The 25,471-nt window shown below is 43.5% G+C and overlaps 1 protein-coding gene across 5 annotated transcripts in view; it reads right to left on the bottom strand.

Moving 5' to 3' along the window:
* Positions 1 to 893: 893 nt before the first annotated feature.
* The window catches only part of LOC139366347 (TBC1 domain family member 9B-like), a 45,426-nt gene continuing 20,848 nt past the window's right edge, over positions 894 to 25,471 (bottom strand). For 3 of the 5 annotated variants that reach the window (XM_071103718.1, XM_071103715.1, XM_071103719.1), the window contains 13 exons: positions 23,961 to 24,175; positions 21,379 to 21,496; positions 14,419 to 14,704; positions 14,009 to 14,138; positions 13,771 to 13,869; positions 8,561 to 8,629; positions 7,851 to 8,091; positions 7,547 to 7,612; positions 7,085 to 7,153; positions 6,570 to 6,620; positions 5,011 to 5,070; positions 2,230 to 2,321; positions 894 to 2,132 (listed from right to left, as the gene is read on the bottom strand). In XM_071103718.1, the coding sequence (XP_070959819.1) occupies positions 1,500 to 2,132; positions 2,230 to 2,321; positions 5,011 to 5,070; positions 6,570 to 6,620; positions 7,085 to 7,153; positions 7,547 to 7,612; positions 7,851 to 8,091; positions 8,561 to 8,629; positions 13,771 to 13,869; positions 14,009 to 14,138; positions 14,419 to 14,704; positions 21,379 to 21,496; positions 23,961 to 24,175 (2,129 nt within the window). In that variant the 3' untranslated portion in view covers positions 894 to 1,499. The remainder of the gene's footprint in view (positions 2,133 to 2,229; positions 2,322 to 5,010; positions 5,071 to 6,569; positions 6,621 to 7,084; positions 7,154 to 7,546; positions 7,613 to 7,850; positions 8,092 to 8,560; positions 8,630 to 13,770; positions 13,870 to 14,008; positions 14,139 to 14,418; positions 14,705 to 21,378; positions 21,497 to 23,960; positions 24,176 to 25,471) is intronic. The other 2 variants (XM_071103716.1, XM_071103717.1) reach the window with 1 other exon arrangement.

A 25,471-nucleotide genomic window follows, 5' to 3' on the forward strand; every position in this document is an offset into this window, starting at 1 on the left:
AAAAGGGGTTGTTAAAAGATACTTTTTTCTGGTAAAACATTAAAGATAGCTGTTGACGAAAGCAGGCAGTAAGCATTCTGTAGAATTGCCTGTGTAAAATATCTGTTTGTGACCAATGTGGGTTTGTAGTAAATCAAAATACTGCGTACAAAGCATCTCTTTTTGGGTTTGTAGTAAATCAAAATACTGCGTACAAAGCATCTCTTTTTGGGTTTGTAGTAAATCAAAATACTGCGTACAAAGCATCTCTTTTTTACATTTACAAGCTTTGAACAACAGAAGATACTACGAATATGATATGCAGCAATTTACAGGTTGACACCTACAGGCGTGATGGATAATCCAACAAAAAGCCTTACATGACATTAAGCAAATATTTCTAGACTGAAATGTAATTGCAAATCAGTAAAAAATAGTAGTTGCTTGTTTTCAGTAAACCATCAGGAAGTGTTTCCTTACTGCTATTCTGAAACGACAGAAGTGCATTGCAGGGGTATCCATCGAACACTTACTTACAGGTGTTCAATTTACCTCGGCCCGAATACATAGATAAAACTGACAGTTAGGCCTAGTAACTGTAATGGTATTAATATTTCTGTAATGGTTATAGTATTTCTGTTGGTAAAACAATACTTGAGGTAATTTGATGAATGAACAGTCTAATCAGGCCCTAGTAAGTTACGAGTGGCAGGCAAGTCACCCAATGAGAGAAGCTCCATGCTTATCTGAAGGCTGCAGATTCATTGACGGTTAGTTAAGACTGCTGAATTGGGACTAATAAAACAAGTACTGGCCAGAGAACCGACTGGTAACGCCAACGTTCTTCCTAAGAAAAAACTACATAAAACAAAAACAAGCTCTTTCCAAAAAAATCTAACATCCAGTTTAGTCTCTTTTTTTTTTTTTAAGGCAAGGCTTTCTTTCTTTAGTTTGAGACAGCTGTGGATTTCACAGACACACAAAGGTATTCATGTCTCATATACAGGTCTTATATTTAAAGGCATTTATCCACAGCTTTGATTGTGGTCCGCAGAGTGCAGAGAAGCAACAGAAAGGGCACAGGGATAGATACAATAATACAGTTGAGTACCAACATCCTACCCTTGGATTAGCCACTACGCTCCAAGGCCCGGTTTCCCAGATCAATATTAAAGCTTAGTCCTGGAATAGAAAGCATGATCAATGGAGAATCTATATTTTGAATGTGCTTTTTAGTCTAGTCACAGGCTTAGGTGGAATGCGGTTCTGGGAAACCAGCCCTAAATGTTTTGGGTCATGTGGCTTTTATCAAAATGTAGGATCCGTTGGGCAGACTCTGGAGTATTTTGTTTCAATAGATATATTTCCTATATACACACACATCTGGTTCTGTATAAGGATGACAATCACAACAGAGATACAGGTCTAGAGCTCCCTATGAAATTGTAGTGAGGCAAGGAGCAACAGTAACTTGAGTAGGACAGTGATGGGTTTCCCCTACGGGTGAGAAGTGAGGTGAGTCAGGTTGAGAGCTGGGCCAATTCGTGGTCGCTTGACAAGCTCACCTGCCTTTCCACCTTCCTTTGCATCTTACAGATCGCCATCCTTGCCTGAATGTCTCCCTTCTTCTCAAAGTAGTCCACCAGGGGCGGCTCGGTGAGCATCGACGCCAGCACCTGCTCAAAGGTAATGGACCAATCGCCGTCCAATATGCTTCCCCGCCGCTGCTGGTCGCCAGCGCAGCCAATCAGGACTGTGTCGTCGGCGATGTCCTCACACTGCAGAGAACCTGTGCTCACCATGGAGTAGGACGAGACCGACGTGTCATCCTTCACTTCTTCGTCCGACGTCTGCTGAGGCGGCGTTTCCAGCTGGGCCTCCGCCAAGGCCCTGCAGACCAGGGACTGCCCTGAGCTGCTCTCCCCGTTCGGCTCCTCTTTTTCAGGTTGGAGCAATTCAGCAGCGGGGGCGGGAGCCTGGGCGTTGGTGGTGTCGGTTGGTTTGTTGGCGCCGTTGTTGGTGAACTTCTTGCCCACCTCTCCGATGCGCAGCAGCAGGCTGGCCACAGTGGCGATGGCGTGGTAGAGCTCCTGCTCCAGTGGGTCCTCGCTGAACATGTTGTACAGGGTCTTACACAGCTCTATGAACTGCTCCTGTAGGACACACACACAGGGGATCAGGCAGAAATGGCTTCTCTAAGTGTGTATGAGTGGTCAAGTTATGGTCATCTCTCAGTAATGTGGCATGTACCTGGTTCATCCTGCGAAGGTCTTTAATGGTCTCCTTCTTGGGCTCATTCTCCATGGCCCACATCCGCAGATAGTACTTATAGTCCTTCACCTCTGAAACAGATATCACAATATTACACTGGATGCAGTGCCTTCAGAAAGTATTCATACCCCTTGACTTATTCCATATTTTGTTGTGTTACAGCCTGAATTAAAAATTGATGAAATAGATTTTTCTCACCCATCTAAACACAATATTCCATAATAACAAAGTGAAAACATCTTTAAAAATGACTGCAAATGTATTGAAAATGAAATACAGAAATATATCATTCACAAGTATTCACACCCGAGTCAATACTTTGGAAAAGCACCTTCGGCGGCGATTACAGCTTTGAGTCGTCTTTGGTATGTCTGTATCAGCTTTACACATCTGGATTTTGGGATTTTCTCACATTCTTCCTCAGAATTTCTCAGGCTCTGTTAGTTTAGATGGGGAACAGCAATCTTCAAGTCTTTCCACAGATTTTTAATGGGATTCGTCTGAGCTTTGGCTGGGCCACTCAATGGCTTTCAAATTCTTGTTCTGAAGCCATTCCAGCATTGCTTTGGCTGTAAATCTTCACTGTTGTCCTTCTTGCAGGTTCTCCCATCTCAGCCAAGGAACTCTGTAGTTCTGTCCTTCTTGCCCGGTTGCTCAGTTTGGTCAGATGGCGAGCTCTAGGTAGGCTGGGTAGTTCCATATCTCCCAATGATGGAGTTCACTATGCTCTTGGAAACTTTCAACACTCTAGAAATTGTTTTATTCTCTTCCCCAGATGTAGGCCTCATCACAATTGTCGGAGATCTACGGACAGTTCCTTGGACTTCAAGCTTAGTTTCCGGTCTGACATGAACTGTCAAATTTGGGACCTTATATAGACAGGCGTGTTTCTTTCTAAATCATGTCCAAACAATTTAATTGGCCACAGACTCCAATCAAGTTGTAGTGACATCTCAAGGATGATCAAAGAAAATTGGAGCTCCGGAGCTCAATTTAGAGCGTCATAGCAAAGAGGTGTGAATCCTTATGTAAATAAATTTCAACAAATTTGCAAACATTTTTAAAAACATGTTTTACTTTGTCATTATGGGGTATTGCGTGTGGATGGGTAAGAAAAACAAATGTAATACAGTGGCACGAAAAAGTATGTGAACCATTTGGAATTGGTCCTAAAATCACACCAATAAACAAACACAGTGTGCTGATCTAATAACACACAAATTATTGTATTTTTCTTGTCTATATTGAATACATAATTTAAACATTCACAGTGTAGGAAAAAGTATGTGAACCCTTAGGCTAATGACCTCTCCAAAAGCTTATTGGACTCAGGAGTCAGCTAACCTGGAGTCCAATCAATTAAACAAGATTAGAGATGTTGGTTAGAGCTGCCCTGCCCTATAAAAATAAAATAAACTCACAAAATTTGAGTTTGCTATTCACAAGAAGCATTGTCTGATGTGAACCATGCCTTGAACAAAATATATATCAGAAGACCTAAGAATTGTTGACTTGCATAAAGCTGGAAAGGGTTACAAAAGTATCTCTAAAAGCCTTGATGTTCATCAGTCCACTGTAAGACAAATTGTCTATAAATGGAGAAAGTTCAGCACTGTTGCTACTCTCCCTAGGAGTGGCCGTCCTGCAAAGATGACTGCAAGAGCACAGCGCAGAATGCTCATTGAGGTTAAGACGAATCCTAGAGTGGCAGCTTAAGACTTACAGTAATCTCTGGAACATGATAACATCTCTGACGAGTCTACAATACGTGAAACACTAAGCAAGAATGGTGTTCATGGGAGAACACCACGGAAGAAGCCACTGCTGTCCAAAGAAAACATTGCTGCACGTCTGAAGTTTGCAAAAGAGCACCCGGATGTTCCACAGTGCTACTGGAAAAATATTCTGTGGACAGATAAAACTAAAGTTGAGTTATTTGGGAGGAACACACAACACTGTGAAAAAAAACAGTAAAACCTCATCCTCACTGTAAAGTATGGTGGAGGGAGAATCATGGTTTTGGCTGCCTCGGGGTCTGGACAGCTTGCTATCATTGACGGGAAAATAAATTCCCAAGTTTATCAAGACATTTTGCAGGAGAATAAAGAGGCTATCTGTCCGCCAATCGAAGCTCAACAGAAGTTGGGTGATGCAACAGGACAACGACCCAAAATACAAATAAACCAACAACAGAATGGCTTCAAAAGAAGAAAATCCTGATCTCAACCTGTTTTGAGATCCTGTGGCATGACCTCAAGAGAGCGGTTCACACAACATCCCAAGAATATTGCTGAACTGAAACAGTTTTGAAAACAAGAATGGTCCAAAATTCCTAATGACCGTTGTGCAGGTCTGATCCGCAACTACACATTTTTAGGGGTTGAGGTTACTGCTGCAAAAAGGAGGGTCAACCAGTTATTAAATCAAAGGGTTCACATACTTTTCCCATCCACACTAAGTTCAATAAAGACATGAACATTTATAATTGTTTGTGTGTTAGTGTAAGCAGACTGTGTTTATCTATTGTTATGAGAAGTTCATGCAGAAATCCAGGTAATTCCATAGGGCTCACATACTTTCTTGCCACTGTACATTTTGAATTCAGGCTATTACACAACAAAATATAAGTCAAGGGGTATGAATGCTTTCTGAAGGCACTGTATGCATAGCAATACCGTTTGAATCCTGCAGAGGGCAGGACAAGGAAGAAGACCAGTACTGTAGAAAGGTCATTAATATTGGCAGGGGAGTGAGGCTCACCTTTCTTCTCCTCTGCATCTCCGCTTCCCAATGCATCCTCAGCCTCTTTCACCTCCTCTCCTGCAGACAGAGTAAACCACCACCATCACCATGCCCACAAAGCCACTAATCAGACCATCCACACCAGTGTACACCCTACACATTGACAAGTAGGAAAGTGGCTTATCTAGACAGGGGTTGGGAGGCGGGGGGTCTTTCCAGTGGAAGATGATTGTGCTAGTGAGTGAGACATCCACTTAACAGAAGATGAGGTGAGTCAACTAGCCCCCAGATGCTAGGTGGGTAACAGGAAGGGAGGTGAATCAACTAGCCCCCAAATGCTAGGAGGATTACAGGCAGGGAGGTGAGTCAACTAGCCCCCAGATGCTAGGAGGATAACAGGCAGGGAGGTGAGTCAACTCGCCCCCAGATGCCAGGAGGGTAACAGGCAGGGAGGTGAATCAACTAGCCCCCCAAATGCTAGGAGGGTAACAGGCAGGGAGGTGAGTCAACTAGCCCCCAGATGCTAGGAGGATAACAGGCAGGGAGGTGAGTCAACTAGCCCCCAGATGCTAGGCGGGTAACAGGCAGGGAGGTGAGTCAACTAGCCCCCAGATGCTAGGCGGGTAACAGGCAGGGAGGTGAATCAACTAGCCCCCAGATGCTAGGTGGGTAACAGGCAGGGAAGTGAGTCAACTAGCTCCCATATGATAGGAGGGTAACAGGCAGGGAGGTGAATCAACTAGCCCCCAAATGCTAGGAGGGTAACAGGCAGGGAGGTGAGTCAACTAGCCCCCAGATGCTAGGAGGATAACAGGCAGGGAGGTGAGTCAACTAGCCCCCAGATGCTAGGAGGATAACAGGCAGGGAGGTGAGTCAACTAGCCCCCAGATGCTAGGCGGGTAACAGGCAGGAAAGTGAGTCAACTAGCCCCCAGATGCTAGGAGGGTAACAGGCAGGGAGGTGAGTCAACTAGCCCCCAGATGCTAGGTGGGTAACAGGCAGGGAAGTGAGTCAACTAGCTCCCATATGCTAGGAGGGTAACAGGCAGGGAGTTGAATCAACTAGCCCCAGATGCCAGGAGGGTAACAGGCAGGGAAGTGAGTCAACTAGCCCCCAGATGCCAGGAGGGTAACAGGCAAGGATGGAAGATACGGATACCACAGCAGATTATACAGGGGGAAAGCGGTGCGATGTCATTCACACATGGACCGGAACGTACCAAAGAGAGCCCAGAGTGGACTGTACCAAGTGGACAGGGAGAGTAAATTAAAGAGGGGGGGAAGAGTACTACAAAGAGCATTTTGATCAAGGGTCTCCACTCTGTATAAAGATAGTTGTGTAATCTGCTGGTATGATGTCACTGAGTGTGCTATACCACATGGGGGGGGGGGGGGGGGGGGGGGGGGGGGGTATTAACAGGTTAGAGAGATGTCCTCTATGAACTACAACTAATCATTGTTTCACAAGTTTGCAGATTATTCAAACATGAGATTGACTATTCCCCCTGAATACAGTGTGGCCACCATTTTGTTGATCAAAAGTGTCTTTGTGACAAAGAGATTTACAGAGAGACAAACCTGATGTCACTTCCTGCACCAGGAAGTCCAGATCAGACGGGAAGGGAGGTTCTGGAGCAGTGAAAAGGAAACGGAACCAGATGGAGAGAGGACAAACATGAGAGAAAGAATTAAAGAGAGAGAGAGAGATAGATAAAGAGCAAGATGAGGAGATTAAGACAAAGTGAGAAGGGAGGAAGGTGAGACGGAGGAAAGAGAGGGCGGGTGGAGAAAGAGGGAGGCAGGGAGGAGAGGATCAAACGATAGGAAGATGAGAATACACATTCGGTCAGTTAAGTGAGTAGTAGGAATCCGTTTTCAATGCACAGACACATGCAAGGGACCAGGACCACTCATTGCCTCAAGCAAAAAAAAACAAAAATCAAACCAACATGTCAAATATCACATGGAAATTGTGAGCAAACTACAGAATGAAAGATGGTTTACACGTGTGTGTGTTCCCTCCTGAGGGATTATGTTACGTTTATGTCAACAGCAGTACGTTTATGTCAACATCAATGTGTGTGTGTGTGTACCCTGTGGAGTGTCATCAGTGAAGAACTGTGTAGCTTCCAGTGCCGACTCAGCCTCCTCTGGACACAATGCTGTAAGAGAGACAAGAAGTATGTTCGCCCCAGTATGTATTATCCTTACACACACACACACACACACACACACACACAATCATACCCACAAGCACGCACGTGCACATACTTTATTCAAAACTGCTCAATTGTTCCCATTCTATAACATTATAGTAACACACCCACAGACACCAACACAATTCTTCCGTCACGCATATACATGGTACCTGTCCCTTTAAAAAAAAACACACCACCCAAAGCACAGGGCCACAAGACCGTGCTGATTCACTACAACTGTGTTTGAGGGAAAAACATGTGTGTGAAGCTAATTAGTGAGACTGGGAGTGTGAATGTCCTGCAGTGAGTTGATCAGGCTGTTATTGGACCCGCAGAGTTGTGTTTTCCCCTGCTTACCTGGCGGCAGGTGAAGATTGTACAGTAACTTGAGTTTCTCTGTCATGTCTCCGTGGTACATCCCACCTTTTGGGAGACACGTAGTGGGTCAGTGGGATACATGCTGACTAATCGTAAAATCACTACCAGCCAATTAAGCAGTGAGATTTATCCTGCTACAAACTAGCACATTACTGATCTCGAAAATATCTCAGAACACCAGCTACACAACCCCGACCCCTCCTCCCGACACATCCATGTTTAATATAGAAATCAGTTCATATTTTCAACGGAAAGTTGAGATTCTCTACTTCTTCAAACTCACTCAGACCCGTGACAAACTCCTTGAAGTTGATGAGGCCGTCCTTGTTCATGTCCAGCAGGCGGAAGAGGCGTGCGGCCAGCGTGGCGGTGTGCGTCCCACAGAGCCAGGTTCCCAGGGCCCCGAACAGCTGGCAGAATTGTCCCAGGTCAATGCGGTACTGCTCCAGGTAGGGCAGGCTGGGGTCGTGGCGCTCCGCCGCTGTGGTGCTGGCCCCCCAGTAGCAGCTCATTATGTGCTTGGCCTGCCATGGGGAAGGGGAGTGGGATGCAGCTCAGAGGTGGTACTGGCTGATTGAGACATTGAATGGAGAGTGCAATGGTGCTTGACAGTTGAGACATTTGACCTTTTGACAATGGCTTGATAATGATGGTTTTGTTGCCAGCTTTCATTTTTAAAAAAAATAATGTTTTGTCACATATACTGGATAGGTGCAGTGAAATGTGTTGTCTTACACTTGTTTGGGGCATGAGCCACAACTTGTTTTGTTCTCAGTCTATTGATAATGCTTACAAAACACATACCGTGTGATGACTTGTCATCACAACCATGACCAGCATCACACAACAAACAACTTATTTACCACCCACCACACTAAGTTGACACGCCTGAGTTAAGAACAACATTGCTAACAGAGAAAACTAAATGTTCAAAACCACTGCTGGGTAATGATGTAAAAAGCCGTAGGAACGATAATAACGATGATTTGTTACCTTGAAGTGAACATAGAGTTCCTCTAGCTCCTCGATACTGAAGGCTGAGTCTGTCATGATAGCTCTTACCTGTGGATAGACACACAGCTCTACATCAGACAGAGAAACACCTCTGGCTACAGCATATTAAGTGGGCACTGTATGACTTCAGTATGCACGTTTTTGTTCCAACCTTAACATAACCTATTCGATACATCTCATATCCACAACTGATCACTATTAAAGGGATTATTTTGGATTTTGGCAAAGAGGCCCTTTATTTACTTCCCCAGAGTCAGATGAACTTGTGGAATTTCTCTCTCTCCGTGTCCAGTATTAAGGAAGTTAGTGGTAGTTTCGCGAGGTAATGCTAAATAGCGTTAGCCCAATTACTGGAAGTTTATGGGTATCTGCTAGCATTTTGGCCTCATTGCCAAAATCTCAAAGTATCCATTAAATGTAAAACATTTTTTTACTTGAACCTTTATTCAACTAGGCAAGTCAGTTAAGAACACATTCCTATTTACAATGACGACCTACCGGGGAACAGGTAACTAACCAACTAATTAACTGCCTTGTTCAGGGGCAGAACGACAGATTTTTATCTTGTCAGCTTGGGGAGTTAATCCAGCAACCGTACGGTTACTGGCCCAACGCTCTAACCACTAGGCTACCTGCCGGCCCATGGGACTCCCAATAACGTCCGGTTGAGATACAGCCTGAATTCGAACCAAGGTGTCTGTAAATCAAATAAAAATGTATTTGTCACATACACATGGTTAGCAGATGTTAATGCGAGTGTAGCGAAATGCTTGTGCTTCTAGTTCCGACAATGCAGTAATAACCAATTAGTAATCTAACCTATCAATTCCACAACTACTACCTTATACACACAAGTGTAAAGGGATAAAGAATATGTACATAAAGGTATACAGTGGGGCAAAAAAGTATTTAGTCAGCCACCAATTGTGCAAGTTCTCCCACTTAAAAAGATGAGAGAGGCCTGTAATTTTCATCATAGGTACACTTCAACTATGACAGACAAAACTAGAAAAATGCTCTCTAGCAAACTTCAGACGGACCTGGACATGTACTGGCTTAAGCAGGGGGATACGTCTGGCACTGCAGGATTTGAGTCCCTGGCGGCGAAGTGTGTTACTGATGGTAGGCTTTGTTACTTTGGTCCCAGCTCTCTGCAGGTCATTCACTAGGTCCCCCCGTGTGGTTCTGGGATTTTTGCTCACTGTTCTTGTGATCATTTTGACCCCACGGGGTGAGATCTTGCGTTGAGCCCCAGATCGAGGGAGATTATCAGTGGTCTTGTATGTCTTCCATTTCCTAATAATTGCTCCCACAGTTGATTTCTTCAAACCAAGCTGCTTACCTATTGCAGATTCAGTCTTCCCAGCCTGGTGCAGGTCTACAATTTTGTTTCTGGTGTCCTTTGACAGCTCTTTGGTCTTGGCCATAGTGGAGTTTGGAGTGTGACTGTTTGAGGTTGTGGACAGGTGTCTTTTATACTGATAAGTTCAAACAGGTGACATTAATACAGGTAACGAGTGGAGGACAGAGGAGCCTCTTAAAGAAGAAGTTACAGGTCTGTGAGAGCCAGAAACCTTGCTTGTTTGTAGGTGACCAAATACTTAGTTTGTGAGGGCTTTTGGTGACCAGCCAAATTTCTTCTGCCTCCTGAGGCGCTGCTGCGCCTTCTTCACAACGCTGTCTGTGTGGATGGACCAATTCAGTTTGTTCGTGATGTGTACGCCGAGGAACTTAAAACTTACTACCCTCTCCACTACTGTCCCGTCGATGTGTTTCCTGAAGTCCACAATCATCTCCTTTGTTTTGTTGACGTTGAGTGTGAGGTTATTTTCCTGACACCACACTCTGAGGGCCCTCACCTCCTCGCTGTAGGCCGTCTCATCGTTGTTGGTAATCAAGCCTACCACTGTAGTGTCGTCCGCAAACTTGATGATCGAGTTGGAGGCGTGCATGGCCATGCAGTTGTGGGTGAACAAGGAGTACAGGAGAGGGCTCAGAACGCACCCTTGTGGGGCCCCAGTGTTGAGGATCAGCGGGGTGGAGATGTTACCTACCCTCACCACCTGGGGGTGGCCCGTCAGGAAGTCCAGTACCCAGTTGCACAGGGTGGGGTCGAGACACAGGGTCTCGAGCTTGATGACGAGTTTGGAGGGTACTATGGTGTTAAATGCTGAGCTGTAGTCGATGAACAGCATTCTCACATAGGTATTCCTCTTGTCCAGATGGGTTAGGGCAGTGTGCAGTGTGGTTGCGATTGCGTCGTCTGTGGACCTATTGGGGCAGCAAGCAAATTGGAGTGGGTCTAGGGTGTCAGGTAGAGTGGAGGTGATATGGTCCTTGACTAGTCTCTCAAAGTACTTAATGATGACAGAAGTGAGTGCTACGGGGCGGTAGTGACGCCTCTAGCACTGAGATGCAGTGCCTTAGACTGCTGCGCCACTCGTGAGCCCCCTTAAAGGTTGGAATGAATAACCTAATCCAGAGATATTTACACAGAGCATACCAAACATTAGGAACACCTTCCTAATATTGAGATGCACCCCCTTTTGCCCTCAGAACAGCCTCAATTTGGTCAGGGCATGGACTCTCCAAGGTGCCGAAAGCGTTCCACTGGGTTGCTGGCCCATGTTGACGCCAATGCTTCCCACAGTTGTGTCAAGTTGGCTGGATGTCCTTTTGGTGGTGGACCATTCTTGATACTCACCGGAAACTATTGAGCGTTGCAGTTCTTGACACAAACCGGTGCACCTGGCACCTACTACCATACCCCATTCAAAGGCACTTAAATATTTTGTCCTGCCCATTCACCCTCAATGGCACACATACACAATCCAAGTCTCAATTGTCCCAAGGCTTAAAAATCCTTCTGTAACCACTTACACTGATTGAAGTGGATTTAATAAGCGACATCAAATAAGGGATTTTAAGCTTTCACCTGGATTCACCTGGTCAGTCTCTCATGGAAAGAGAGGGTGTTCCCTCAGTGTTTGGAGAGTTGGGCCAATGTGGTTTCTGTCTGAACGTTCCAAGAGCACCACTTTCTCCTCCATAACCATTGCTAAGTGATAATTGACACGTCTGCGTTATGCTGTTTATTTCTGAACGTTTTTAAAACATATGAAGATGTCCAGTGAAAGCAGATACAGTTCAAGTTGGAAGTTTACATACACCTTAGCCAAATACATTTAAAATCAGTGTTTCACAATTCCTGACATTTAATCGTAGTAAAAATTCCCTGTCTTAGGTCAGTTAAGATCACCACTTTATTTTAAGAATGTGAAATGTCAGAATAATAAGAGAGAATGATTTATTTCAGCTTTGATTTCTTTCATCACATTCCCAGTGGGTCAGAAGTTTACATACACTCAATTAGTATTTGGTAACATTTGCCATTCAATTGTTTAACTTGGGTCAAACGTTTCAGGTAGCATTCCACAATAAGTTGGGTGAATTTTGGTCCATTCTTCCTGACAGAGCTGGTGTAACTGAGTTAGGTTTGTAGGCCTCCTTGCTCATACAAGCTTTTTCGGTTCTGCCCACACATTTTCTATAGGATTGAGGTCAGGGCGTTGTGACGGCCACTCCAATACCTTGACTTTGTTGTCCTTAAGCCATTTTGCCACAACTTTGGAAGTACGCTTGGGGTCATTGTTAATTTGGAAGACCCATTTGCAACCAAGCTTTAACTTCCTGACTGATGTCTTGAGATGTTGCTTCAATATATCCACAATTGTCCTCCCTCATGATGCCATCTATTTTGTGAAGTGCACCAGTCCCTCCTGCAGCAAAGCACCCCCACAACATGATGCTATAGTCCTATAATTCCTATAATAACTACAACCTAAAACTTCTTACCTAGGAATATTGAAGACTCCTGTTAAAAGGAACTACCAGCTTTCATATGTTCTCATGTTCTGAGCAAGGAACTTAAACGTTAGCTTTTTTACATTGCAATATGTGCCCTTTTACTTTCTTCTCCAACACTTTGTTTTTTCATTATTTAATCCAAATTGAACATGTTTCATTATTTATTTGAGGCTAAATTGATTTTATTGATGTATTATATTAAGTTAAAATAAGTGTTCATTCAGTATTGTTGTAATTGTAATTATTACAAATACATTTAAAACAAATCGTCCGATTAATCGGTATCAGCATTTTTTTGGTCCTCCAATAATTGGTATCGGCATTAAAATCATAATCGGTCGACTTCTACTTCAGGCGTTTGGAAATTGCTCCCAAGGATGAACCTTGTGGACTTGTGGAGGTCTACAATTTGTTTTCTGAGGTCTTGGCTGATTTCTTTTGATTTTCCCATGATGTCAAGCAAAGAGGCACTGAGTTTGAAGGTAGACCTTGAAATACATCCACAGGTACACCTCCAATGGACTCAAATTATGTAAATTAGCCTTTCAGAAGCTTCTAAAGCCATGACATAATTTTCTGGAATTTTCCAAGCTGTTCAAAGGCACAGTCAACTTAGTGTATGTAAACTTCTGACCCATTGGAATTGTGATACAGTGAATTATAAGTGAAATAATCTGTCTAAACAATTGTAGGACAAATTACTCGTGTCATGCACAGTCCTAACCGACTTGCCAAAACTATAGTTTGTTGACAAGAAATGTTTGGAGTGGTTGAAAAACGAGTTTTAATGACTCCAACCTAAGTGTATGTAAACTTCTGACTTCAACTGTATGCAACACAAGTACAGACTTTGATAAACATTATCCCACTGCTCTGTTTTGCTTGTTTACAGAGGGTCATTTCATAGGGAACGGTCAGAGGTGAGGTCACCAAGCGCTTCATTCATGGTCACATCTTTGCAGTAATGGAAAAAGTACTCAATTGTCACACGGACAGCTAGGGGCACACTCCAACATCATTTACAAAAGCAGTATTTGTGTTTAGTGAGTCCGCCAGATCAGAGGCGGTAGGGATGACAACGGTTATATTGATAGGTGAGTGTATTGGAGCATATTGCTGTCCTGCCTGTACTTTTGGGTGTCAGGGAAAATGTATGGAATAAAAAGTACATATTTTCCTTAGGAATGTAGTGGAGTAAAAGTAAATGTATAAACAGTGAAGTAAAGTACAGATGCCCCCCAAAACTACTTAAGTACTGTAGTATTTCAAAGTATTTTTAATTAGTTACTTTACACCACTGCTTCTTTGACGTATGAACTCACCACGCTCCTCTTGGCGGTGTCCTCCAGCGATTGGATGACCTTTAACCTCTGATGGAACCTCATCTGCTCGATGACATCAGCACGCAAACTACCAAACTTCTGCTCAGAGACACAGACAGAGGGAAAAGGCAGTGAAGTCACTAATATGTAGAATCAAATTCAATCTCTCCTTGTGCTATGTGATTGACTTAAGTGAGTTGTGCGAAAAAGTCACGTGGTTCTACTAGTCATGTCTTACCTCACAGGATGACTTGATGAGCTGGAACACGTCAATCTGAGGCGGCGGCTCATCGCCACTGGTCAACAGGGCGTGGAGGTGGGGAATGGGCGGAGACACGGTCTGCTTGTTGACAACATTGTCCAGATACCTGTGAGTGAGTGAGAGAGATAATCCAATATTTCTCACTCCGAGTAATATGGCTATAGCTTCTTCAGTCTAGAGCAGTACTGCCATCATTCATAAATAGAAGGAGAAAAAAAACAAGTAAACCTTTCTGTATAGTTACACTATAGTTACTATTCCAATTAAACATTTTGGCTGTGCAATGTGTATTGGTGTCAATTACATGGAAGTCAGTTCAGTCAAGTGAATTAGGGAAGAAGCACTTGAGAAATTGTTCCTTCCGTCCCTTCTATTCCCAGACTCACCGTCCAAGGATGGTCATGGCCTCTCCCTCGTCATTGCAGTCCAGTAGGGTGTCCATGTTGGCGTGCAGCACGGCCAGTGCCACTTGGAAGATGACCTTGATGCCCTCGTAGAAGAAGCAGTCAACCAGAAGCACGGCGCTGTCGAAGGGCATGACGCTGAGGAACAGGGTGAGGAACCAGGAGAGGGAGATGGTGGAGATGACTCCCAGCTCCTGCATGTGCTCGTAGAGGAAAGGGAGGCACGCGCGAGTCAGCTCCTCAAACACACCCTGGTCAACGAGAGCACCTGAGAGAGAGAGAGAGAGAGAGAGAGAGAGAGAGAGAGAGAGAGCGAGAGAGAGCGAGAGAGCGAGACTATTTAGAATGTACTGTTTAGTAATGTGCAATATACCCACTACTTGTTCCCTCAAAAAAAATGTTTTTATCCAGTTTACTGTGAACAGTAATGCTATACCCACTTTAAGATAGTTTTCAGACAGTGGTCAAGTAGGCTACTGTGGCAATTTGATCATAATGCAGGCCTACCAGAGTGACCTACCATCATAAACAACGGAGAAAATGCATCCCATAACATTTTAACATGGAAATAGCTGTTCTATCATTCAGCCTACAGTAGCAGCCAATGTGCGGTGTTCAATGTAGGCCTACATTCCATGAGACTTTTGAAACAAACATGCAGGGATTGACATGAACCTGTTTATCCACTTGTCCTTCAGACAAGGAGGTGACTGAAGATGGTGTTGTGTTGTTTGATGCAAGAAACCACTTTACAAAATACAATGCATTATTATTCCCATGCCATTATTACAGAGAATAAGACAAATGATGCTATCCTCTGCCTACTTAGCTTATTCAAGCCGGTCTCAAAATACAACACTGCCCTTTGAAGACACAAAAAAAAGCTATTGATTTAACTACTCACTTTTTAAAGATGTCTAAAAATGTACACGTTTTGTCCACTTGCAGGAAGCAATCACTGACTACAAATGATCTGTAAATGGGCGAGTGATTCAATAAATAGCAAAGGATATGAACAAAATGTGCACACGTGGCTACATGCAGCTCACGCTTTGAGAGCTTTGAGAGTTCAAAGTGAACGGAACAGATCCATATACAGTGTCTTCGGAAAGTATTCAGACTCCTAGACTTTTTACACATTTTGTTACATTACAGCCTCATTCTAAAAATAATTAAATAAAAACAATTCCTCAGCAATATACACAGAATACCCCATAATGACATAGCTAAAACAGGTTTTTAGAAATGTTTGCAAATGTATTAAAAGTAAAATACAGAAATACCTTATTTACATAAGTATTAAGACGCTTCGTTATGAGACTCGAAATTGAGCTCAGGTGCATCCTGTTTCCATTGTTCGTCCTTGAAGTTTCTATAACTTGATTGGAGTCCACCTGTGGTAAATTCAATTGATTTGACATGATTTGGAAAAGGCACACACCTGTCCATACAAGGTCCCACAGTGCAAGTCAGAGCAAAAACCAAGCCCAGAGGTCAAAGGAATTGTCCGTAGAGCTACGAGACAGGATTGTGTCGAGGCACAGATCTGAGGAAGGGTACAAAAACATTTCTGCAGCATTGAAGGTCCCCAAGAACAAAGTTGGCTCCATCATTCTTAAAATGGAAGGGAGGTGACCAAGAACCCAATGGTCACTCTGACAGAGCTCTAGAGTTCCTCTGTGGAGATGGGAGAACCTTCCAGAAGGACAACCAGCTCTCGGCAGCACTCCACCTATCAGGCCTTTAAGGTAGAGTGGCCAGACGGAAGCCACTCCTCAGTAAAAGGCACATGAGAGCCCGCTTGGAGTTTGCCAAAAGGCACCCAAAGACTCTCAGACCATGACAAACAAGATTCTCTGGTCTGATGAAACCAAGATTGAACTATTTGGCATGCATGCCAAGTGTCTCGTCTGGAAGAAACCTGGCACTATCCCTATGGTGAAGCATGGTGGTGGCAGCATCATGCTGTGGGGATGTTTTTCAGAGACTGGGAACTAGTCCGGGTTGGGGTTGCAAAGGGTCGGAAACTTTCCAGGAAATTGCCGGAAATTTTCCAATGGAAGTTAAGCCCGGGAATTTTGCTTAAATTAATCAAAAAATGTTAGCTTATAACAGTGAACCTTTTCTGTGAGGTCTTGTGGCATATTTTGGTTAAACTAGCCCCAATTCAATGGAATTGCAACCCTCTGCATGCACAGTGCATTTTTCCATCACATGTACTGCTGATTCTCAAGATCTTGAACACTAATGAGATGCTATTGAGCCAACACTACTACACTGTCTGAGCCAAGGACTACACACTTTTGATTACAATACTGGGTGGGGTGAATATATTTTATGACATACATCATTTTTGGTTAACTAGTGAATAGTAGCCTACAGCAAAGTGTGTTTAAATAATTTCTAACTTGTTAACAATTTCTGCAAGTTAGTTTTTGCTACGATGTGGGTTTTATCTTGCTTGAGCCTGCTAACTGAGGAGTGTTAATTCACCTGTTTCCAAACATGTTTAATTTTAAAACATTAATCTGGACAAGTCCATAAAGTTCCCTCAATGCTCACAACAATCAACCTCTGACAAAAGTTCCTCTACCTCTATTCAAGGTGAAAATGATGAATCAGACACCTTATTGATAGCAACAGCTCATGATCCTCCTTCAACCAGAAGATTTTTTGACTAAATGGGAGGAACGTAGTCAGAGATGCTGATGAATGTCTTGCTCGAGCTGTGTATGTAACTGGTTCACCTCTAATGCTCACAGGCAATGTGTATTGGAAGAGATTTCTGAATGTTCTTCACAAAGCATACACCCCTCCAACCAGACATGCTTTATCTACTCATTTGCTGGATGCAGAGTTCAACAGAGTTCAAGTGAAGGTCAAGCAAATCATAGAGAAAGCAGACTGTATAGCAATCATCTCTGATGGGTGGTTGAATGTTTGTGGGCAAGGAATAATTAACCACGTAATCTCCACCCCTCAACCAGTATTCTACAAGAGCACAGACACAAGGGACAACAGACACACTGGTCTCTACATTTCAGATGAGCTGAAGGCAGTCATCAACAACCTTGGACCACAGAAGGTATTTGCACTGGTGACAGACAATGCTGCGAACATGAAGGCTGCTTTGTCTAAAGTGGAGGAGTCCTACCCTCACATCACACACATTGGTTGTGCTGCTCATGCATTGAATCTGCTCCTCAAGGACATCATGGCACTGAACACAATGGATACACTCTACAAGAAAGCCAAGGAAATGGTTAGGTATGTGAAGGGTCATCAAATTATAGCAGCAATCTACCTCACCAAGCAAAGTGAGAAGAATAAGAGCACCACTTTGAAGCTGCCCAACAACACCTGTTGGGGTGGTGTTATCATGTTTGACAGTCTCCTGGAGGGGAAGGAGTCTCTCCAAGAAACGGCCATATCACAGTATGCATATATTGGCAGGCCCATCAAGAGGATCCTCCTGGATTATGTATTTTGGGAGAGAGTTGTAAGCAGCCTGAAACCTAAAGCAGTAGCCATTGCACGGATTGAGGGAGACAATGCCATCCTGTCTGATGTTCAGACTCTGCTTGCAGACCTAAGAAGAAATCCGTTCTGCCCTGCCCACTTCACTGTTGCTCCAAGCAGAGCAAATTGCAGTTCTGAAATACATCAAAAAGCATGAAGACTTCTACCTGAAGCCCATACACACCGCAGCGTACATGTTGGACCCCAAGTATGCTGGCAAGAGCATCCTGTCTGGTGCAGAGATCAACAAGGCCTATGGTGTCATCACTACCGTGTCTTTCCACCTTGGCCTGGATGAGGGCAAGGTTCTTGGCAGTCTGGCGAAGTACACTTCCAAGCAAGGGCTTTGGGATGGAGATGCAATATGGCAGTCGTGCAAACATATATCATCAGCCACCTGGTGGAAGGGACTTTGTGGATCTGAGGCTCTTTCCCCGTTGCCTCCATCATCCTCCAAATCCCACCAACATCAGCCGCCTCAGAGCGCAACTGGTCCTTGTTTGGGAACTGATAAGGGAATTTATATGTTTAAAGTCTCTTAAACTCTTCCCCTACTGTATGTATTTATTTAGCTCCTTTGCACCCCAGAATTTCTAATTTGCATACTCATCTACTGTCAAATCTACCATTCCAGTGTTTTAATTTCTATATTTTGATTTACTTCGCCATCATGGCCTATTTATTCCCTTTACCTCCCTTATCTCACCTCATTTGCTTACATTGTATATAGACTTATTTTTCTACTGTATTATTGACTATGTTTGTTTTTTTTTACTCCATTTGTAACTCTGTGTTGTTATACGTGTCAAACTGCTTTGCATTATCTTGGCCAGGTCGCAGTTGTAAATGAGAACTTGTTCTCAACTTGCCTACCTGGTTAAATAAAGGTGAAATAAAAAAATAAAAAATAAAGTAATGACTAAAGAATTCCACCCTGAAACGTATTTAACGGTGTGAAATGTATTAGAATTATAAGACTATAATCCAATAATGTATGTGTGAGACAAGTTAAGGGTGAGAAATGTATGGTTGAGAAAACAAAGGACATTTGAACTACGCATGACCTGGTTGTAACTCTGAAAACTGACAACAGGAAAGAGGGCCCTTCCAAGGCCTCTCTAATCTAGGGAGGAGGGGAACGGCGAGAAATTGCCAAGGCTGGTAGAAAAGTGATAAAACTGTGTGTGTGTGTGTGTAAGTAGGTGGGGGTGGGAGTTATAAAATTACTGTTTTTGCATTTTTGACTTCAGAGCTCTCTGAATAAAGAATGAACCTTTTGCAGTATCTGAGACTTTGCCTAATTCTTATTTTGAACCCGGGATTTACAACCTTGGGTGAATTGGTCAAAGCTATAAAATAGTTTGGTTAGAACATTGGGAGAAAATTCTCGTGACAGGAACACACATACCAAAGCACGCAACAGGCTGACCAATACAAGGGTTGAAAAATTGGTGGCCATCCGGGTAAATTTGAGGCTTTTTGAGCCTGACAATGAGCCATCCTCAACAAGATCGGAACGTGACAGTGAAGATGAGGCCCCAGAGTCTGATGTTCAAGAGGTGGACATTGAGAAGTTCTAGGGAGAAGACATGGAAGCCTGAGAGGAAGACAACCAAAGCCTTAGTTTCTAGACTATAATTTTACAGATGTATGTTGAAAACGTTTTGGGAAGATGCGATGGATCATTGGGGATCATTCAATATTCCCTTTCTTTTGTTGTTCAGTGAAATCGTCCCATGTGAAGAGTTGACTCATTTAATTAAAGTTCAATTTGTAACGAAATGTATTTATTTTTCTATTGGAAAGATTTAATCATTTGCAATTATGTCTACTTGTTTATGTTATGGTAAATATATCCAATGCAAAAAACATTACATTTAAATGGTATTAATATTAATTTGCAGATATTTCCATTAATTCCCATATATTCCCACGGAAAGTTTCCACCTCTGAATATTCCCAAAATGTGCAACCCTAGTCAGGATGGAGGAAAAGATGAATGGAGCAAAGTATTGAGAGATCCTTGATGAAAACCTGCTCCATAGTGCTCAGGACTTCAGACTGGGGTTCACCTTCCAACAGGACAACGACCCTAAGCACACAGCCAAGACAACGCAGGAGTGGCTTCGGGACAAGTCTCTGAATGTCCTTGAGTGGCTCAGTCAGGGCCCGGACTTGAACCCGATCGAACATCTCTGGAGAGACCTGAAAATAGCTGTGCAGCGACACTCCCCATCCAACCTGATAGAGCTTGGGAGGATCTACAGAGAATGGGAGACCCTCCCCAAATACAGATGTGCCAAGTTTGTAGCGTCATACCCAAGAAGACTCAAGACTGTAATCGCTGCCAAAAGGTGCTTCAACAAAGTACTGAGTAAAGGGTCTGAATACTTATGTAAAAAAATATGTTTTTGCTTTGTCATTCTCAGGTATTGTGTGTAGATTGATGAGAAGAAAAAAAACAATTTGATACATTTTAGAATAAGGCTGTAAAGTAACAAAATGTGAGAAAAAAAAGTCAAGGGGTCTGAATACAGGCACTGTATAGCATTGGTCTATTTGCATATAGGCCTAATGCAGCTCTGATTGGTTATGCCTCACTGGTCTGTGTAGAGTATGGGCTGAGTCGTGAGTGTTAATGCAATAGAATCCTACTCCGATGCGTTCTTCCCACAACAAAATCTCTTGCATAGTTTGTTTTGTTTAGGTATGTTGCATTGCATTAATATTGCGTTGATTCGATCACAATTCCCACAGTAAAGGGAAACGTTGATAGTGTTTAACTAAGGGGGAAAACTCTAGAAAGTTGAGTGAAGTTCAAACTCGTGCTTCTGTGTGGGCTGATATTTCTTCATGGCGGCAGTCCAATGGGAGCTGCGTGCAATTTAGAGGGAACATTGCTGAGAAGGTGTCATGTTAGATGTGTAATCGTGCTTGTTCCAAAGAAACATTTGTTCAAATTTGTAGAACGCGTCCCCTATTCTGATTATCAACTATTGTCAAACATGTGTGGAAAGACAATTCTCTTCCTCAATAGTGTGCAGGGAATTCTACTAGATGAAAAGATTAAATGAGTATGACATCCTGGCATTTAAAGCATTCTCAATTTTCAAAAATTTCACATACTATAGAACATTCTATTTTTCCATACCCAAATAGTCTACTAATTTAGAGCACAAGTATAGGTATTGGGACACAGTCACTGTATGACCACTGTAAATTTAATTTAAGTGACAGCCATTTGAAGGGCAGTGAACGAAGAATGGGCTTGTCTACCCTATAAAACACTCTGAAATGAAGGGATTTGGAGGAATCTTAACAGAGGATTCTTTCCTAGGCGTGTAGCGAGCGACAAAACAAAGACATAACCCAATGGAATTAAACACAAGTGTGTGTCTATGAGAGGTTGTGTCAGTCACTCACCCACCACCCTGGTGTTGTAGTAGTCAGGCAGCATCCTCTCACACAGAGCCACCAAAAGCCAGAAGGCCTCCTCTTCCGTACAGTACAGCAGCAGTACCGACGTCACAATGTTCATCGCCTGGAGAGAGAGAGAACGGTTCAGTGATAGATACAGAGGTTTATAACAACAGAAACAGACAGGTACATTAACCCAATTACAGGGGCTGAGTCACTGGCTTACTGATGCTCTTCCATGCCGTCCCTAGGAGGGGTGCGTCACCTGACGTGGTCTTCCTGTCTGGGTTGGCGCCCCCCCTTGGGTTGTGCCGAAATTTGAGGAGTGGTTGACAAACAAGTTTTAATGACTCCAACCTAAGTGTATGTAAACTTCCGACTTCAACTGTAATTCACCACATGGTCACATTTCTCTGTTGGCTCTTTAATGGTGTACATATTTTTGTTTTTCATGTATTTCAGGGGTTTAATCAGCTGACGGCAATGACAAAGCTGGCCTCGCAGTTTGATGAGTCGGGCTGTCTACTCCTGCCTTAACCAGCTGGCATGCAAATGCACCGGCAATACCAGTGCCTTCTGTTAATTGTAAGAGGGTGTAGGAACATTTAAATGTGAAAGCAGATCCCCTTTGTCCCTCTCCTTTCTCTTATTATTCTTTCTGTTATTGCAGGTCAAAACAGACTTGAGGAATAGACTGCAGGGAGAGCATCTCGCCTCCTGCATGCCCCCCCCCCCCCCATCAAGGAGTTCAATTACAAATATTTTTCCAAAAGCCCAGAAGAATAAAGTGCTCTGACAAGCTGTAAACTATGTCAGAACTAGGTTTTTGTCAGAACCTGGAAAGAGATTTCCAACGCCCTCCTTTTGTAATGAACATGACTTAGTGGGCTCTAATTCATGTTCAGTCAAATGTTCCTCGGTTAATTTTGTCAAGATAAACATTTTTATTTCAGAAAGAAGGTCTCTGTTGTGTTTCTTTGGATAGCTGCAGCACTCAACCTTAAATTGCATCCTGTATACTATAATAATTTGACCAATATGTAATTGAGCTCATTTCTGGGGGAGGAAATTATTTTTTAGACAGTGAGTTTTTTCCTTCTAAAAAGTCACCAGAACTATGTCAACAGAACCAAGACCCGAAACACCCCCAAAATGGGGGATCCCTTAAACCCCCCCCACCCCCAATTACTTTCCCCCCACAGCTAACACATTTTCCAGAGGAAACACTGCTTTACAGTAATGAATAAACAGTTTATGGGTCAATGAAAAGCCTCCCGGATACGAGTAGTCACCCTGACAGAATAATTTACAGTCAAAGAACCTAGTTAAAATATCATGATTATGTTTCATGAAAACATTCACGCTTTGTTTTAGATGACATTTTCCTGGTATTTTCTAATTATAGCTATAGGCACATTCTACTACTTCAAAACATTCAACTCAATTGGCCAGTATCAGGAATCAAATGGTTAATTACAGTTAAATAAAAGCCAAATTATTAAGACATTCTTGTGAAGTGGAAACATGTAGGAGCAACAACGGCTCAGTGGTGAAGTGGTAGACCACACAAGCTCACAGAACGGGACCGCAGAGTGCTGAAGCGCATAGCGCGTCTGTCCTCGGTTGCAACACTCACTGCCAAATTCCAAACTGCCTCTGGAAGCAACATCAGCACAAGAACTGTTTGCCGGGAGCTTCATGAAATGGGTTTCCATGGTCGAGCATCCGCATGCAAGCATAAGATCACCATGAGTGGTGTAAAGCTCGCCACCTTGTAGCAGTGGAAACACGTTCACTCACGCTTCACCATCTGTCAGTCTGACGGACAAATCTGTGTTTGGCGGATGCCATGAGAACGCTACCTGCCCGAATGCATAGTGCCAACTGTAAAGTTTGGTGGAGAAGGAATAATGGGCTGGGGCTGTTTTTCATGGTTCGGGCTAGGCCCCTTAGTTCCAGCATACAATGACATTCTAGATGATTCTGTGCTTCCAACTTTGTGGCAACAGTTTGAGGAAAGACCATTCCTGTTTCAGCATGACAATGCCCTGTGCACAAAGCGAGGTCCATACAGAAATGGTTTGTCGAGATCGGTGTGGAAAAACTTGACTGGCCTGCACCTCAACCCTATCGAACACCTTTGGGATGAATTGGAACGGCGACTGCGAGCCAGGCCTAATCGTCCAACATCATTGGCCGACCTCACTTGTGGCTGAATGGAAGTCCCCGCAGCATTCAGTTCCAACATCTAGTGGAAAGCTTTCCTAGAAGAATGGAGGCTATTATAGCAGCAAAGGGGGGACCAACTCCATATTAATGCCCATGATTTTATAATGAGATGTTCGACGAGCAGGTGTCCACATACTTTTGGTTATGTAGTGTAAGTAAGAAATTGTAATATAAAGTCTAAGTCAGTGTTGATAATGTGGCCCTGCGATAGACTAGCGTCCTGTCCAGGGAGTGTACTTGTGCATCACACTACAAAAACGTTATGTTTCTGATGTGTGGACAAGGCTACTTACAATGTTGACCACCTGCATAGTTTTAAACAATGCGGTACAACCCCCCCCCCCGAGAAGTCGGCATACCTGGCAGTATCCTATGCCAGGGTTGCGGCAGGCGTAGGCGGTGAGGACCCTGCGGAGGGCAGCGATGCCCATCTCATTCTGGAAGGCGTGGTGCTCAGGCATGGAGCGGTGCAGGTCCCTCTCGATCTCCTCCGTGGCCAGGGTACAGCGGCCCATGGCCTGCTCCACCCGCTCAGCGTAGTAGCCAGGGTGGGTGTCCATCTCATTCTGAGCTCCTGGAGAGGGGATGGATTGATTGATTGATGGATGGATGGGGGTAAGTGGTTAACTCAATAGATTATAAGACAGACACAGACAATATGGGTTTGTCAGTGGGCAAATTATTTAATGTTTAGATCCTTTTGATTCTAACCATTGTAAAAAAAAAAAAAAAATAGAGGTCAGATTCAGACAACTGGTAGTTTCTTTGTTGTACCATCAAAAACGTGGTTAAGCGTTACATATTTGCTAGAAAACACTAATTCGAGGGATTCCTGAAAACAGAATTTAGACTTGTCATTAACTCTCACTCCAGATATCATTGCATGACACAATCCTGTTAATTTAGCCCCGTTTATTAAGTGCTACCATTTTAACATAGTATGACACATCCACATAGCAACACAACCTATGGGCTCAGTTTCGTAACAGTTACTTAGCTAGGCCATATGACTCCGGAGTCCAGGGAGTCAGTTGATCTCAGATTAGTCAGACGTTGCACCACTAGGTAACAACAACACTTCCCTAATAACCACAGCAACAGAGAGACAAACACACACTACCTTCAGGTCACAAGGTAGAGTGACTGCTGTCCTTGATACTAAACGAATTCTGATGTGGATGTAGTCTTGACACACACAATGCTTGCTTGCACACACAGACTCACTTATTCATAATGAGTATTGTTCACTGTGTTGCTAACATGGTGGCAACACAGTAAACAACGATATGAAGAACATAGAGCGGGCGGGTTATACACTATCGGCAAGAGAGAAAAACAGCCTCTGGTAAGACACGGGCCGGGGGCCTATGCATTTATGTAAACAACAGCTGGTGCACGATATCTAAGGAAGTCTCAAAGTTGTGCTCGCCTGAGGTGGAGTATCTTATGATAAGCTGCAGACCTCACTGTTTGCCCAGAGAGTTTTCATCTGTTATTTTCGTAACTGTCTACATACCACCACAGAGCAAGGTTAGAACTAAAACCGCACTAAATGAGCTGTATTCCGCCATAAGCAAACAGGAAAACACTCAGAGGCGGCGCTCCTAGTGGCCGGTGAATTTAATGCAGGGAAACTTAAATCAGTTTTACAGAATTTCTATCAACATGTTAAATGTGCAACCAGAGGGAAAAAAATTCTAGACCACCTCTACTCCACATACTGCGACGCGTACAAAGCTCTCCCTTGCCCTCCATTTGGCAAATCTGACCATAACTCTATCCTCCTGAGTCCCGCTTACAATAAAAAATTAAAGCTGGAAGCACCAGTAACTCGGTTTATTAAAAAAAGTGGTCAGATGAAGCAGATGCT

This window comes from Oncorhynchus clarkii, chromosome 14, assembly GCF_045791955.1.
Source record: "Oncorhynchus clarkii lewisi isolate Uvic-CL-2024 chromosome 14, UVic_Ocla_1.0, whole genome shotgun sequence".
NCBI classification, from domain to species: domain Eukaryota; kingdom Metazoa; phylum Chordata; class Actinopteri; order Salmoniformes; family Salmonidae; genus Oncorhynchus; species Oncorhynchus clarkii.